This window comes from Hipposideros armiger, unplaced genomic scaffold (genome assembly GCF_001890085.2).
Source record: "Hipposideros armiger isolate ML-2016 unplaced genomic scaffold, ASM189008v1 scaffold_861, whole genome shotgun sequence".
NCBI classification, from domain to species: domain Eukaryota; kingdom Metazoa; phylum Chordata; class Mammalia; order Chiroptera; family Hipposideridae; genus Hipposideros; species Hipposideros armiger.
The window spans coordinates 445,342-459,313 of NW_017732211.1; the positions used below are offsets into that span (position 1 = coordinate 445,342).

A 13,972-nucleotide genomic window follows, 5' to 3' on the forward strand; every position below is an offset into this window, starting at 1 on the left:
CTCTTTTGTAGGGAGGTGAGAGTGCCTTCATAGAGGTGAATCTTGGGCCCAGACCCACAGGAATGGATCCTGTGCTTAAAACAGCACTGACTTGTCTTTCAGAGGCCATGTCAGGGTCTAAGGAAATTTCTCACATGATAAACATATACTACAGAACTGTGCATATGTACCGAGGGTGTCAAAAAAATGTATACAAGTGGACACTTTGTTCAGCGTTGCTCAAGCAGTAGTTTGCTGTAATCAGAAGTGTCTGGACGCTGATGGGAACCACTTTGAGCACCTCTTGTCATTGCAGAAGTGAAACGTGACTTGTATTCATCTTTTGTTATCGGTATATATTGGTATATATTGAGTATTACAATTTTAATACAGTTTTCCTTTCTTAACGTATGTATACATTGTTTTGGACAACTTCTATACGTATATGAAGTATCGGCGATATGTTTTTTTCCCTTTCCTCGTTGGCTGGCAGTGGAGCTCAGTACAGATGCACACAGGAATTCCCCACGGGAATCAAAACTTCGGCTTAAATGAGCTTTTCCTTTAATGAGCTTGCTGTTTCCTAGAGAACAAGTTCTTTCTGGATAGGCTATTCTGGTTAGTCCATGCACAGTAGAATAAGTGTTTGAAAAAAGCAGTTGAAGAGCTATAAAAGTTATTTAAAATAGAGAAGTATAATATTTCTCTCATAAAGAAGGCGAAAATATTTTGCTTTTTTTTTTTTTAAACTTCTGGGATCTCTGAATTTTTCTTCAAGTCAGTGGTCTTTGATGGGGAAAAAGGTTTCTTTTCATTTTAATGTTAAGTTATAGAATATAACTCAAGGTAAACAGGCCAAAGAGCAAATCCAGGTAGATTCTTGCTTTAATAACTGCCACTATGAACCCTAGTTCACTAGAATCAGATTATTCCTTCGGTCGGGTTGATAGCGCTTACTAGCAAAGTTTTGCATATGTGGATATAAAGACGGCTATTGAATGAGAAGTCCTGTTTAATAGAGCCTTTCATAAGTTCTATTCACTCGGAAGTCTGTTTAACAATGTGTTTGCCTTTTGGTGAAATATTTATGCAGTGCCTGTACTTAATTATCTTACAAAGTTGAAGAGTTGAATATTCTTAATAAAATGTGAGATTTTTTTTCAAAATGCTGAACTGTCCACTTCAGTAAATTTGGAACCCATACACATACAGCATTCCTATGAGATATACACTAATGATTGGACATTTAGCGAACAATTGCTTTCTGGCTCTAGGGGCTGTACAATGATAGGTAGGTAGGATAAAAACTAAAGTTTAAGCACAACTCTGAGTTTCTTCTTCAAACTAAGCATATATCATCACAGTTCACAGTAGGGCGAGGAGCTGGGTCATCTGACAAGATTGGGTGTTTCAGAGTGACGTTTATCAAAACCTCTCTGGAACCAAAAGCAACGATGTGCTTGTTACTGTCCTTCTCTCCCACAGTCCTTTATTATAAACACTCTTAAAGTCATCAACACAGCATTTTAGGTAATAGCTTAAACACGATCAACGCTATCACACACTGCATTGAAATACAATTAGAGAACAAACACATTAATACATAGGCAGGGTGGTACTTCCTCTTTCAGATGACACAAAACAGCCTTCCTCTCCCATCAACTTTGTGTGTATATGTGCTCATGGCTGAGGTGGGGGGTGGGCCTCCATGTAAATCAAGACTATAATATGCTGTACTTTACATCCCCGTGACTATTGTGTAACTACCAATTTGTACTTTCTAATCCCTTCCCCTTTCTCATCTTGCCCCCAACCCCCACAGGGAATATAGTCAATGATATGGTAGTAACTATGTATAGTGCCAAGTGGGTACTAGACTAGTCAGGGGATCACTTCTTCAATTATATAAATGTCTAACCACTATGCTGTACACCTAAAATTAATATAAAATAATATCTGAATGTTGACTGCAATTGAAAAATTAAGAAGGGGGGGAAAGAAAGGGGAATAAGAGGCCCAAACTTCCAGGTATAAAACACATGTCATAGGGATGTAACGTACAGCATGGGGAATAGAGTCGATAATACTGTGATAGTGTGGTACGGTGTCTGATGGTGGCTGGGCTTATCATGGTGACCACTTCTTCAGGTATACAAATGTGAAATAACTATGGTGTACTCCTGAAACTAATCTAATATTGTATGTCAGCTATATTTTTAATAAAAATCTTTTTAAAAAGAGCATAATATACTTCTAAAAGAGCATAATATACTATCTGTGTACTGGAGCCATAGTTTTTATTTGAGAACGATGTCTCTGTTACTCAAAACAGGGTTCTACTTGTAACCCCAACTCTAGTAGCTCCACGGAAATTACAGGGAGCTTTTGGGAATCAGTGACCCTTGCCCTTCTAAATTAGTACTCAATAACCCAGGCAGCTCTGACTGTGAAATTGTCTTTTACATAAAATGGAACCCAAGGTCTTTTGGTGTTGAAAACATTCATGTAAAAATTCCATATCTTAGTCTATTAAAAAAGGAGCCATAAGCCAATTTTTTTTAATAAAGATGATATCTTCAGTTTTAAGATGAAACCATTAAGTTCCTGCCTGACTGACTGGCAAAGTCCAAAAGGCTATAGCAGAGGAATAAAACCTTAAAGGAAGGAAAGAAGGAAGGGAGAGAGGCAGGGAGGGAGGGAGGGAAAAGGGCTCATGAATCCCACAGGGAGAGGCAGTTAACAGAGCAAACTAGAAACTGAGTCTCAAACAAAAAGCAGAGCATCCTGTAAGTGAAGCAGCAATAAGAGTTCCATCATTTATCGTAGGTAAGGAGTGGGCCAGAAAGCCAGTAGGCTCGTGGAACCAAACGGATGAAAAGGCGACAGCAGATGTACTGGAGGCCTTTCTACACGAGTAAGCCATTGATATGGCGGAGTGAAGGGGAGGAGGAGAGGGTGCCCAAACTCCATTTGAAGGCCTATTGCTAATTGTAGAAGAAAAGTATGTTTCCTGTTAAAGGACTTCACTATTAGGCCAACAGATGGGAGAGAACCTTGGGTCAGGGAGCCTCCCTGGCACCCTCGGACTCAGAGGTGCCTTCATGTAACACCCTGACGAGACTTGACTTCTGAAGGAAATCAAAGGAGAAACGATTAGACCTCTAATGAAAACCTGGAACCAGACAGCTGGTGTGGCTCCACAGGCAGGAGGGGCCCTGGGAACTATAAACTGATGAGTGTCTGGTACTCTAGTAGGCAAGCTGGAAGGACCTTTAATAAATGCTGGCCTCCTGTACACTGGGGAGGGCGGGCGCAGGCTTTCTGTGAAGGGAACCGTGTGAGATCTTCCCCGGACCTTTTCCTTGGTGTGAAACTCACTTTCAAAATGCTTCTAATGAATTTTGATACTGAGGCTACTTTTTCAACATGAATTACCAAGGGATTTAAAACATTTGTTTCTTATCATATAGTATGAAGTGGTTTGGAGAGTGTAAAGAAGAAAATACAGGGGAGACACAGACATTTCTGTGGCTGGAGAAGATTAGGTAGCTGTCCTTGGGGGCATAGGAGGGTGTCAGGAGCTTTCATGTGGGCGCATGGAAGGTCATCCATTCGGGGCGGGCCAGATATTACCAGCTACACTTGCAGGATGATGGGGGCTGACCTTTCAATTAAGACCCAGGAAAGAACTCTAGGAAACTCTGTGCACAGAGCACCGGGAGAGAACATTCTGGTTTCGTGTTACGGAAAAAAACCAAACCAGAACAAAAGGCAACAAAATGTTGGGCACCGTCAAGAAGGGGATTAGGAAAAAAACAAAATCATTCTCCTTTTACACAGAACCTCCGGACATCTTTGTTGGTAACATTAATAAACAGCTCTGATCTGCACACCTCCAGGAGGACAGAACAGAGCCTAAGGGGAACAAAGCAGGGCAATTAAAACCATCCTTGGCAGGCTCCACAGAAGAGGCCTTTGCAGCCTGACAATACGGAGGTAGCCAGGGGACACGGTCAAAATCAGGAAGAGGCCGGAGCTGCTGCGTGATCACTCCGCCTGCCAAATCTCTTCAGCTAAGAGGCACGTTCGAAGCACACAGGTTTTTATTTTTGAATACTCCTACTCTGTTTATACAACTGCCAATGATGATGATGACCAGTGCGGACTCCTTTGGGAAGTCCCTGTTTCCATCAGAGGTTGGGAGAAAGCTGAGCCGAGTGGGGGATGGGCCTGCTAACGCCTAGTCACCCTCGCTTTCTCTCCTGCCACCGTCATCAGTGAGTTTATCCCTGACCAACCCCATTTTTCTACGAATATGAGTTCAGCCCCCTCCCCCACTCTGCAGGGCTTTTTATACCCAACGGGCTACACCTTGGCAACAAACAGTCTGCCTACAAGTGGCTATAATTTAATGCAATAATCATAATGTAAAAGAAACCAAACAGATTTCTGACTCCAATTTTAACGCAACGGATAAAACTCAAGAACTCTTAATAAAGAACTCTCTAATATTCACACCAGTGGACGGAAGCAGATCTCCATAATGGAAAACGGAAAAGGAGCCCCCAGGCTGACGAGATCACACACGTGCGGGTTTTAGCTAAGGAAGTACTAGACAAGGGACTCAGCAGGCAGCCAGAAGCTTTGAATTTGATCAAATAAGCAGAATGAATGGTGTACAAAACTACATGGGTACACAGTGGCTTCCCCTGAAAAAAAAATTATCCCTGGAAACCAAGAATCCTGTGAGCTTGGGGTCCTTCATCTTACAGGAATGTATTTCACCTGTTAGCATTACTGCCATACCTTTCACAGATGTGGTAATACTTCTCATCCTGTATGCCGTCCTGAATGGGCACGTTTACACTGTAGTACCGTCCCTTCCCTAGGCCAACGTCAGACACATCACCTGTTCCTGCAAAAGAGCACCGGGAACAGCTGTAAGAATGTGAGAATTAGAAAACTTGAAGGATCCTCTGATAGGAACTCAGAAGACCAAAAGGTCACTTAGGAGGACAGTCCTGTGATGGTTTCCAAGGGAATGAAATTCAGAAAAATAATATGGAGACGTGAACTGTGGTAAACAATGTTGAGAAGCAGAATTAGAAGCAAGTGGGAAGCTTCCATCTTGCTGGGGAAAAAAAAGTGATCAACTACTTTGCTTGCTTTCCATATGTCTCAGATGGACATAAAATTAATATATCACGGCAATCATCAGGGTGTTGGGACTTACACAGCGTATCTGATAGTACAGTAAGTGTAAGTGAGCAGTCTGTTGACAGTCCATAAAAGTCATCTGGAATAAGACACAGCATTACATTCCTCTCATCACTGTCAGCTGGAATGACCTGTATTAAAATTTTGCATAGCGGGGCACCAACAAGGTATTAATAACATGGAACTATCCAGATATAAGATATAAGACATGTATAGAAGAGCTGTAATATTTATTCCTCGGGTGTAACACTGGGCGCACAGATACTTGCCTGGGAAAAACCCTGGGGAGAACTTGTGCAGGGACACCGTCATGACTTTGGAGGTGAAACTGAAGGCGTCTTCCACACCTAGACAAAGAAACAGCAGAAGAGTCACTTCACATATGCAACTCCTGTTTTCAGCGACTGGAACTCTAGAAAGCAGCTGTGGGAAGGAAGACAGATGCGCAGGTAGCAATAATAAAGCTAACGAGCTGAGGAATAAAAGTAACAAAGCCCTCTGCTCTGGTCTTTGATCTCTATCGTTACAGGATGCGGTAGAACTTTGGCCCCAAGTGACGTTTGAGGGTTCCCTTTCAAATTCATGTCAAATTGTAACTGGACTTCCCCTCTCCAAGCCATGGGATGTCCAGGCTCTCTTTGACAAGCTGTTCAAAAAGGAGGGGAAGGACTCAAGGTCAGAACTGAGGCACCATCAACGGAGCCGAATAGAGGAAACTGGCACCATCTTGGAACTTTCATGTTTTGTTTTGTTTCAGTGGTTCTAGTTAAATTATTAGGATTTAGTACAAAAGTACAATGTGGCAACCCTTTTAAACACATGAGCAATACAAACATTAGGCATTACACCGTGAAGACCTAATGGTAAATTGCCTCTCTATGATACAGATTTGGTTATCAACGCAGTTCTCCCAAAGTGTGTGCTAAGCAACTTTCTGGCTAATAGCAGCTCTAGAACTCTGTTAAAGCTTGGAGAAAGATGGGGGAAAACTTTTCTAGAAAAGAGCCTTCTTTCCATTTAAACAGACTCAGAAAATGAGGAGAGGCCTGGGAGATAGAAGATGTGTCTCTTACAAGCCACTACTTATTCAGATAAAGACACTGCCCACCTGCACACCTTCCCTCCCAGAATCACATATTCTCACATCATATTCAGGTAATCCATCTGTAAAATGGAAGGACTATTAGCAAATTCATGTACTATCCTCTTTCATACTTCAAATAAAGAAATTGTCTCTGTGTTTACTCAATGCTTTCAGTCTTCATTAGAGGCCGACAGTGACCTTAAAAAAATATTAACTCTATTTGTATATCACAAGTATGTTTGAATTTCCCAAGCCTTATGTTTTGCCCTAGGGAGGCAGTTAAAACCAGTTAAAGGCTCCAGGCGCAAAGCATTAAGTAAACAAAATAAAACAAAACAAATTAAAAATAGCATTTTAACTTAGAAACTGAAGTATGAACTAGGATAATTCATGAAAATCCTGATTATTTATCCACCCAGAAAGGTGGTACCCATTTACACTTCTATCAGCGAAAAATTCCCATTTTCACACCCTGACTAGCACTGGGTGTTATTATTCTTTCAAAATCTTAGTCAGAAAGAATGGTCTTGTTCTGATTTGCATTTCTGAGCATAAGGGTGTTGAGCACCTTTTCAAGCGTTTGGTAGCCATTTGAGTCTCTTCTGACAGGAAATGCCATGAGGCTCTGTTGGGAAATCCTGCTTTGGGACAGGGCACACACAGACAGGTGGAGGGTCCTGGGCTTGGTGTGAAAGAGAAGAGCGGTAGGTCGGCAGGTCGGACAGACGAAAGAAGGTGAGGACAGGGTAGGAGTGCTAGTGAAGCCATCACAGAATGCTAGTTATGGAATCATGGGAGATTTAAAATAAACCAAATGTGTAAGAATTTGGAGGTGGGGCAGGGGTCACTGGAAGGGAGGTGCTGAAGAGGGGAAATAAACTGAAATGAAACACACCATAAAAGTTGGCTAAAACAGGAAACTCTAAATGGTGTAGAAATAACATTGCAAATGGAAAGAACGGTTTCAGGTGACAGTCTTATTTCATTCTTACATGGTTCAATAGAGTTGATTCTATTCTTGAACTCTGATAATAATAGTTTGAGTTTCCTAATCATTCATTCATTCGACAGGATTTTTACTGAACCACTACTACAGGCATAGCTCTGTTTGTCCAAGCAATTGTGCAGGACAGAAAAAAGTAAATAATGTGGGCAGAGCAGCCTGGACAGCAAGTCGTGAGAGAGAAGGCCGGAGACCAGAGGTGAGGCCTTTTTCAGGCAGGCCTTGAAGGACTGTCCCATGAAGACCACTGCTTTTCAAAGTGTGGCCCGTGGAACAACTGGGCTGTTGTCAAAATGTGCATCCCCAGGTTCCGCACCAGACCTACTAAATTGGAATTTCTGGTGGATGTGGACCAGGAATCTGCATTTTAACACAAGTTTCCCAGGTCTTCCTCATGCACCTTCAAGTTCGAGGACCACTGCTATAGGCCAAGGGTTAGCAAACCAAAGGGGCTATGCAGTGGATATGTTAGGCTTTGCGAACTACATGGTCTCTATTGCATTTTTTTTCCCTTTACAACCTTGTAAAAATGTAAGAAAGCATTCTTAGCTCGCTGGCCATACAAAAACAAGTCGTGGGCTGAATGTTACCCTTGTTACAAGAGGTAAGGAGCCTCTAAAGGTTTCGAGCAAGGCTGCGTTTCGCACTGGCTGAATTCAGTTCAGATAGTCAGTGGACACGGTTCTCAAAGTAGTATGTTGGTCGTTTGAACCCTTCCCTCTTCTCTCTGCTACCTTTAATTTTCTGTCACCGTTTCATGGTAGCGTCATCTAGGTGAACTCCCTGGGGAGGCTCTCCCCTCCCCAATTTCTTCCTCCTTCTCCTGTTTTGGCAGCAGAGCGGACCCTAGCCTCTGCCATCTACCGTTCTTTTCCTCTCTTGTGCTTTGATGATGGGAACAGGGCAGCAGCAATCACTGGTGTGGGGGAGGGGAGGGAACATCCTGAACTAATTTTACTGGGTACGTGTTCCTAGGTCAGTGGAAATATGTGCCACACCCAGGACTTGTTAAAGAAACAGAATGTGGGTGACTGTTACGCGTAGATGGAAAGCACACAGGAGGGGGCTGGGTACATAGTTTCACTGGGGTAAGGCAAATGGTTCAAGATTCTGCTGGTCTTAACAGTTAGAGAAGATGCCCCGGGTTTGTGCAGGGCTAAACATTTTAGGGATCTGAAGAAAGTGGCACCGATTCCTAGCGCTATGTGACTTGGTATCCCTAATGGCGAAAACCGCAGGCTGTTCTTCCATCATATACCCGTTCTCATCTGGGGAGAAGCATCAAGGCTGTCAGCTCGAAGTGCAGGTTTCACTTCGAACCTAACTAAGGAAGTGGCCTGAGGGAGATTACTGAGCGCTGGAGTAAACACTAGGTAAGATTCCCACTTCTTAATGTTCTCTAGTGGAGAGCTTTGCTAATGAAGGAGGGGAGGAGAAATTAGAGGAACCTGGCATTTTAAAGCAGCTTCATCAGCAAAGGAGGAATTGTATCCGTTAGAATAATCTCTACCTACTTCAGTGTTCTCAATTAGGAAAATTTCAATTGCAACAGGTACTTCTCCGTTTACCAGCTGCCTAGAAGCAACTTCACTGGTAAAGACCTGTTGTCCTAGCAGCAAAGCACCTCTGAATGCGAAGGGCTTACCATCTCCATGGTGCAGATCCAAATCCACATAGAGAATACGGTCAAATTTCCGTCGCAATCGTAATATCCCCAGGACAGCATCATTGAGATAACAAAAACCAGATGCTTCGTCTCTGCAAGAAAATAAGTCGCTACAGCCAACAGCCAAAAGCAATCCAAGGGAGTCTTTACAGCCAAGGATCTAACCCTTGAGATCTATTCCCTTACAATTCCCCCTTCTTTTAAGAAAAACAAAAATTGACCTACAAAGATTGGATAGTAAATGCCTCAGAATGATCAGGGAAAGAAGTGTTTTGGTAAACGAAATATTCAGGTTGATGGGTAACATTTTCCCTTCAGGATCCCAGATTTTTCAAAGAATTAGAATGTTGTGACTAAAGTCAACAAAACACGACCTTTCTCTAATGATTCAGGAATCATTTAAAAAACTTGGGGTACCCTGGGGTCATCATAATGAATGGTGATTATCACCTCTCAGACCTGAGGAAAGCCAGAATCTAGAAGAGCCTTACAGACAATCTTGCTCAGCCAGATGTGAAGACATTGGACACTGGGTTCTGTGTGCCGGCCCTGTGACATAACCTCAAGAGCTTTGTTTTTCTTTTTTTTGAGGAAGTCTTGGCACTTGTTGCTCATAAAAGGGGAGTGTAGAAGGTCCAAACGCATACTCTCCCAGGGAGCATAATGTGCTTGCCTTTCTGTAAATATCATTACTACAATGGAGACTGAAGCAGCCTCTTCTCAAGTTCGTCTGTTTCCTTCACTCAAATTCTCTTCATTGACTGCATTGCTGTCCTTTAACCTTTCTGCTCTTGGTGATACTGTGTTATTTTCACCTCTTGTCAACATTAACCAACTCTTTTACTATGCTTCCACAAAGTCTTACTGCGGAGATGTGAAAGAACATATTTTTTTATCATCAAAAGTGTATTATAGGGCCGGCTGAGTGGCACGTTGGCTAGGAAGCGCCAGCTCTGAACAGCAGGACCCCGGTTCAGATCCCACATGAGGGCCAGTGACACTGCCCTCTACAGCTAAGATGCTAAACAACAGCTCAACCTGGAGTTGGGCTGCCGAGAGTTGCCGGCGTTGGCGTAGGCTGCAGTCCCTGCTGCAGTGGGCTGCCATGAGCTACCGTGAGTGCCCAGCAGCCAGCGTGAGCAGCCATGAGCCACCATGAGCGGCTGTCCAGTGGCCAGCGACCGATCCGCCTTACCCAGGAAGAGCGCAATGATAATACCAACATGGGCCAGTGAAGCGACGTCCTCCACAACTAGACTGAAAAACAAAAGGACAGCAACTGGTCTGTTCCCCTTCCCCAATTCCCCAACGCTGTTCCCCTCTCCCAATTCCCCAATAAAATGCTTTTTTAAAAAAGTGTATTATAATTTATTTTCAGGGCCTCATCCTAAATGCTTCAATTTCTTTTGCGTCTACAGATGCTTCAAATACCCAACCCATTTCTTTTCTAATTTCTTCCTTATATTTTACTTGAAACAGAATTCCAGGCACGTGCATCATTTAAAATGGCATCTTTACTACTATGAGATTGGAGATCTTTCTAGTGCCTACACAATGCAGAAACTTCTTCATGAAATCTCTTCTAGAATAACATTTCAGATTCTGGACAGTGCTTTAGTTCACAGGCTGAACCAATGAGATGGGTACATGTGTGAGCAGGAGGTTAGTAAAAATATCCCTAGACATTGACCTTGCTCATAAAAGTGAACTCAGTGATCAACTTCCAAAAGAATAGCTTGGCCTTAGGAGTACAACCAGGAAGAAACCAATTAGAGAAAAAGATTTCTCCATCCATGAATTTTCTGTAAATATGTGACTTTGAAAGTTCTTGAACGCTATTTCCCAATTATGAAAAGCTTACATTTATTTTATGTCTACTGTCTTAGCACATCAAAAAAGATAATCTGTCTTCCTCCTAAACATCAGTAACTTTGGTGAAATGGAACATTTTAAGTGTTAGCCAAAAAGAGAAGAGAGCTGGGGAGGAGGAGAAAGACAAATCAATACAAGACATATGGTCTCCCCCCAGAGAGCCTACAATTAAGTTATGGAGTGAAGTCATGAGCACAGGAAAACAAAACCAACCAAACGAACGAACAACAAACAAAAAAAAGGAAGCAGAAATAATATGGCATATAAAGGAGAATACAGAGAAATTCTATACACAAAATTGACAAAGCAGAATCCTCTCATCAACAGTATTAAACTTTGTTAGCCTTGTAGAAATCTAGAAATCATGCTTCTAGAAATCAGTGATGGTTCACAGCCCCACCCCCACACCCCCTTGTGTTGTGTGAAATGCTTCATCACGAAGGACCACAATTGCCCGGGCACGTTCCACGGCAGAACCATCTTAGCGCTTGCTCAGGACTCCCGCAAAACACGAGGATGACTTCCTTGCTTACCTGCCTCTATAAAAGTCCCGGTCCCTTTCCTTTTCTTTGAGGTGTTCCTCATTAAAGAACATTCTCCCTGAATACGATAATGATGATGATGTCTGCAGTTCAGAAGGCCTTTGTGTGTAATATTTTCCTACATTAAAGCAGCTCTATTCTTATTGATTTATAGAAATAGATAAGTGCTTAGATAAACAGAATAGTCCTAAAATTCCCAGTAAATAAGGAAATTGAACTTTCAAGACTTTCAGTGTGCTAAGAAAGTATTCCTATAAAAGCAAACATAAATGTTTTAAGAATTCTAGTTCACATAATTTTGGTAAATCTGTGGCAAACAAGACTAATAATTTTGGTTCACTAAAATCAGCTGTCTTTTCTGATTTATTAGTGTTCATTATGATATACATGTAGATTTGTATTCTACTTGTGTATATTCTTCCAAAATTTATACAGGCTTACTGATTGAATGAGCTGACAATACTGCTACTAAATGTTTGAGACTATGACAAATGTAAATTTGCTTAACCAAATTGAGTCATTATTCTGACACTGTATTTCAACAGTAATTATGTTTTGTAGTATGTGAGCGTGAAGATAATTCACAAGATCTTTAGGTAACTTAAAACTTTGGGTGGACACTAAATTGAGTTAATTAGTGGATATTCATTAGATACCTAGATCATTTCTAAGTAAGACAATGCATAATCACTAAGCATAATTTTGGGTTTATATGCTTTTGCTTCTTAAGTTTATATGCTACACAGATGCTATATGTATTTGGGTCTGTTAATGGACATGTTCTTTTTGGCTAGAGAGCTTCTGCTAGAAGAGATGTGTATGGACATAGAAAGCGGTATAAGGTTACAGAAGGGGAATTTTATTTGTCGAGGTCAAAGTTGGCTAAGGTTAGATGGGCTTACTTACAAAATTTCCAAAAGAACCTTAGTATGAAATACTACACTGATGCAAAACTATAATTTGGTTTTCTCTGTGTTAAAATGACATTTTTTTTTATTATTGGTCCTCTTAATAACAGGTTGTAAAGGTTTTGCTTTCCTGCCTAAGTAATCTTCCTCTAACAAAGATTCTGTGTCTTCCTAGAATAACGTATGGTTTATGTTGACTTTATAGCCTTGATTATTTAAGGAAGCAAAGTCTTCTCGCTGAGGAAAGAGATGAGGTTCTTTGCAATCATCTTATCTCCTATGTTCCCTTTTTAAATCTTTTATCATCATTTTGGTTAAATAGAGAACCAAGTACTGTTTTTCTGCAACCTATCACCCTATCTTAATCCAGTCCCTGAGGGCCCCTGGAAAATCACAAAGGATGTATTCTTTCACTTTATAAAAAGACAGGTACTAGAAATAATTAGGCTTATTTAATATGTTACTATTGCTAAGTTGCACGGGAAGAGTTGCCAAATCGGAAGAGATGCTCAGCCTTCCCAAGGTTAAATTGGTATAGGCAAAATGTTATTAATATAAATATATAAGTTCCTAGAGATGTATCAGTGTCCTCGCTGCTCATGTTTCTGTTTGTCAGAGTCCTACTGCTGCTTTGCCAGCTATTAGACAACTACAGTGTTTTAAGTCATCATTTTTAATTTTTTCTATCTTAACTTGGTCTCAACTTTGCTTCTTTATTTTGAATCTAGCTAGGTCATTGGTTTTCAATTGAGAATTAATAGCACTCACCTGTGGAATTTTATTGGTACATAGATATTTAAGACCTACTCCAGTTTACTAAATCTCAACTAGGTATTTTTGATATATTCTAAGTAGATTCTTGGTGTATTCATGGTATATTATATCAGGATTACTATATATTTGAGGATATTTGTCGCCATAAGATTATATTCATCCACTTTTATCAATTAGATACAATACCATCTCTTCTTTGAAAACAGGGTTGTCATTATGTTGATGGGTATTTTGTTTAAAAATCTTTGCATTGACTTCTATTTTGTTTTGTGTGCCGCAGAAACAACCACGTGTCCTTGTCAGCTGCATTATTACTTTTGTGATGAACTCGCATCAGATCCTTCAGTTTTGAAAATAATCACTGGTAAGTTAACCACATTTACTTGTAGGTCTTTTGCCATCTATAGTTAATGTTTTAATATGATGTGTCTCTGAAAGCACTTGTAATCAGGTACAATCTAGAGGGCTTCATTTTCAACAAATACTGTCTCTGAGCCCCATGGGTAAGGATTATGTCAAATACTGTTGGGCACAGGCTCCTGATGGCGCAAACAACTTTGAGATCAGACCAGTGAACTGAGTCAGGATTTCAAGAACTCTAGTTGAGGAGCTGATGGGTTAATGAGACTGTTCACGCCAGGTCGAGCGGAACAAGAACTCATTACATGGACCTGCATGAACTGATGAGGGATGATTGTGGGTTTTGCTTAGAATAGTGCTGACATTTCAATGTTCTATTTTCTGGATGTATAAGGAAGTCATTTCTCTTTTCTGTCATGCTTTCTATAACTCATAATAATTTAGTCAACTGTGCTTTTGTGAACAGAAATGAAACATTCATAAATATCTTCTTTCCTCTGCCTGAGCCCTCCAGGATTCGATAACTCTTATCGAGTATTCTTGTTTTCATAGTGACGTAATTATCTG

General features: G+C 41.0%; 1 protein-coding gene across 7 annotated transcripts in view; it reads right to left on the reverse strand.

Annotated features, from left to right (window-relative positions):
- Nucleotides 1-13,972, reverse strand: part of HDAC8 (histone deacetylase 8) — a 182,834-nt gene that overhangs the window by 125,103 nt on the left and 43,759 nt on the right. For 5 of the 7 annotated variants that reach the window (XM_019629579.1, XM_019629578.1, XM_019629580.1 and 2 more), the window contains exons 5-7: nt 8,929-9,041; nt 5,466-5,543; nt 4,786-4,894 (exon numbers count right to left, since the gene is read on the reverse strand). In XM_019629579.1, coding sequence (XP_019485124.1) covers nt 4,786-4,894; nt 5,466-5,543; nt 8,929-9,041 — 300 coding nt within the window. Of the gene's footprint in view, nt 1-4,785; nt 4,895-5,465; nt 5,544-8,928; nt 9,042-13,972 lie in introns of those variants that run through there. The other 2 variants (XM_019629587.1, XM_019629584.1) reach the window with 2 other exon arrangements.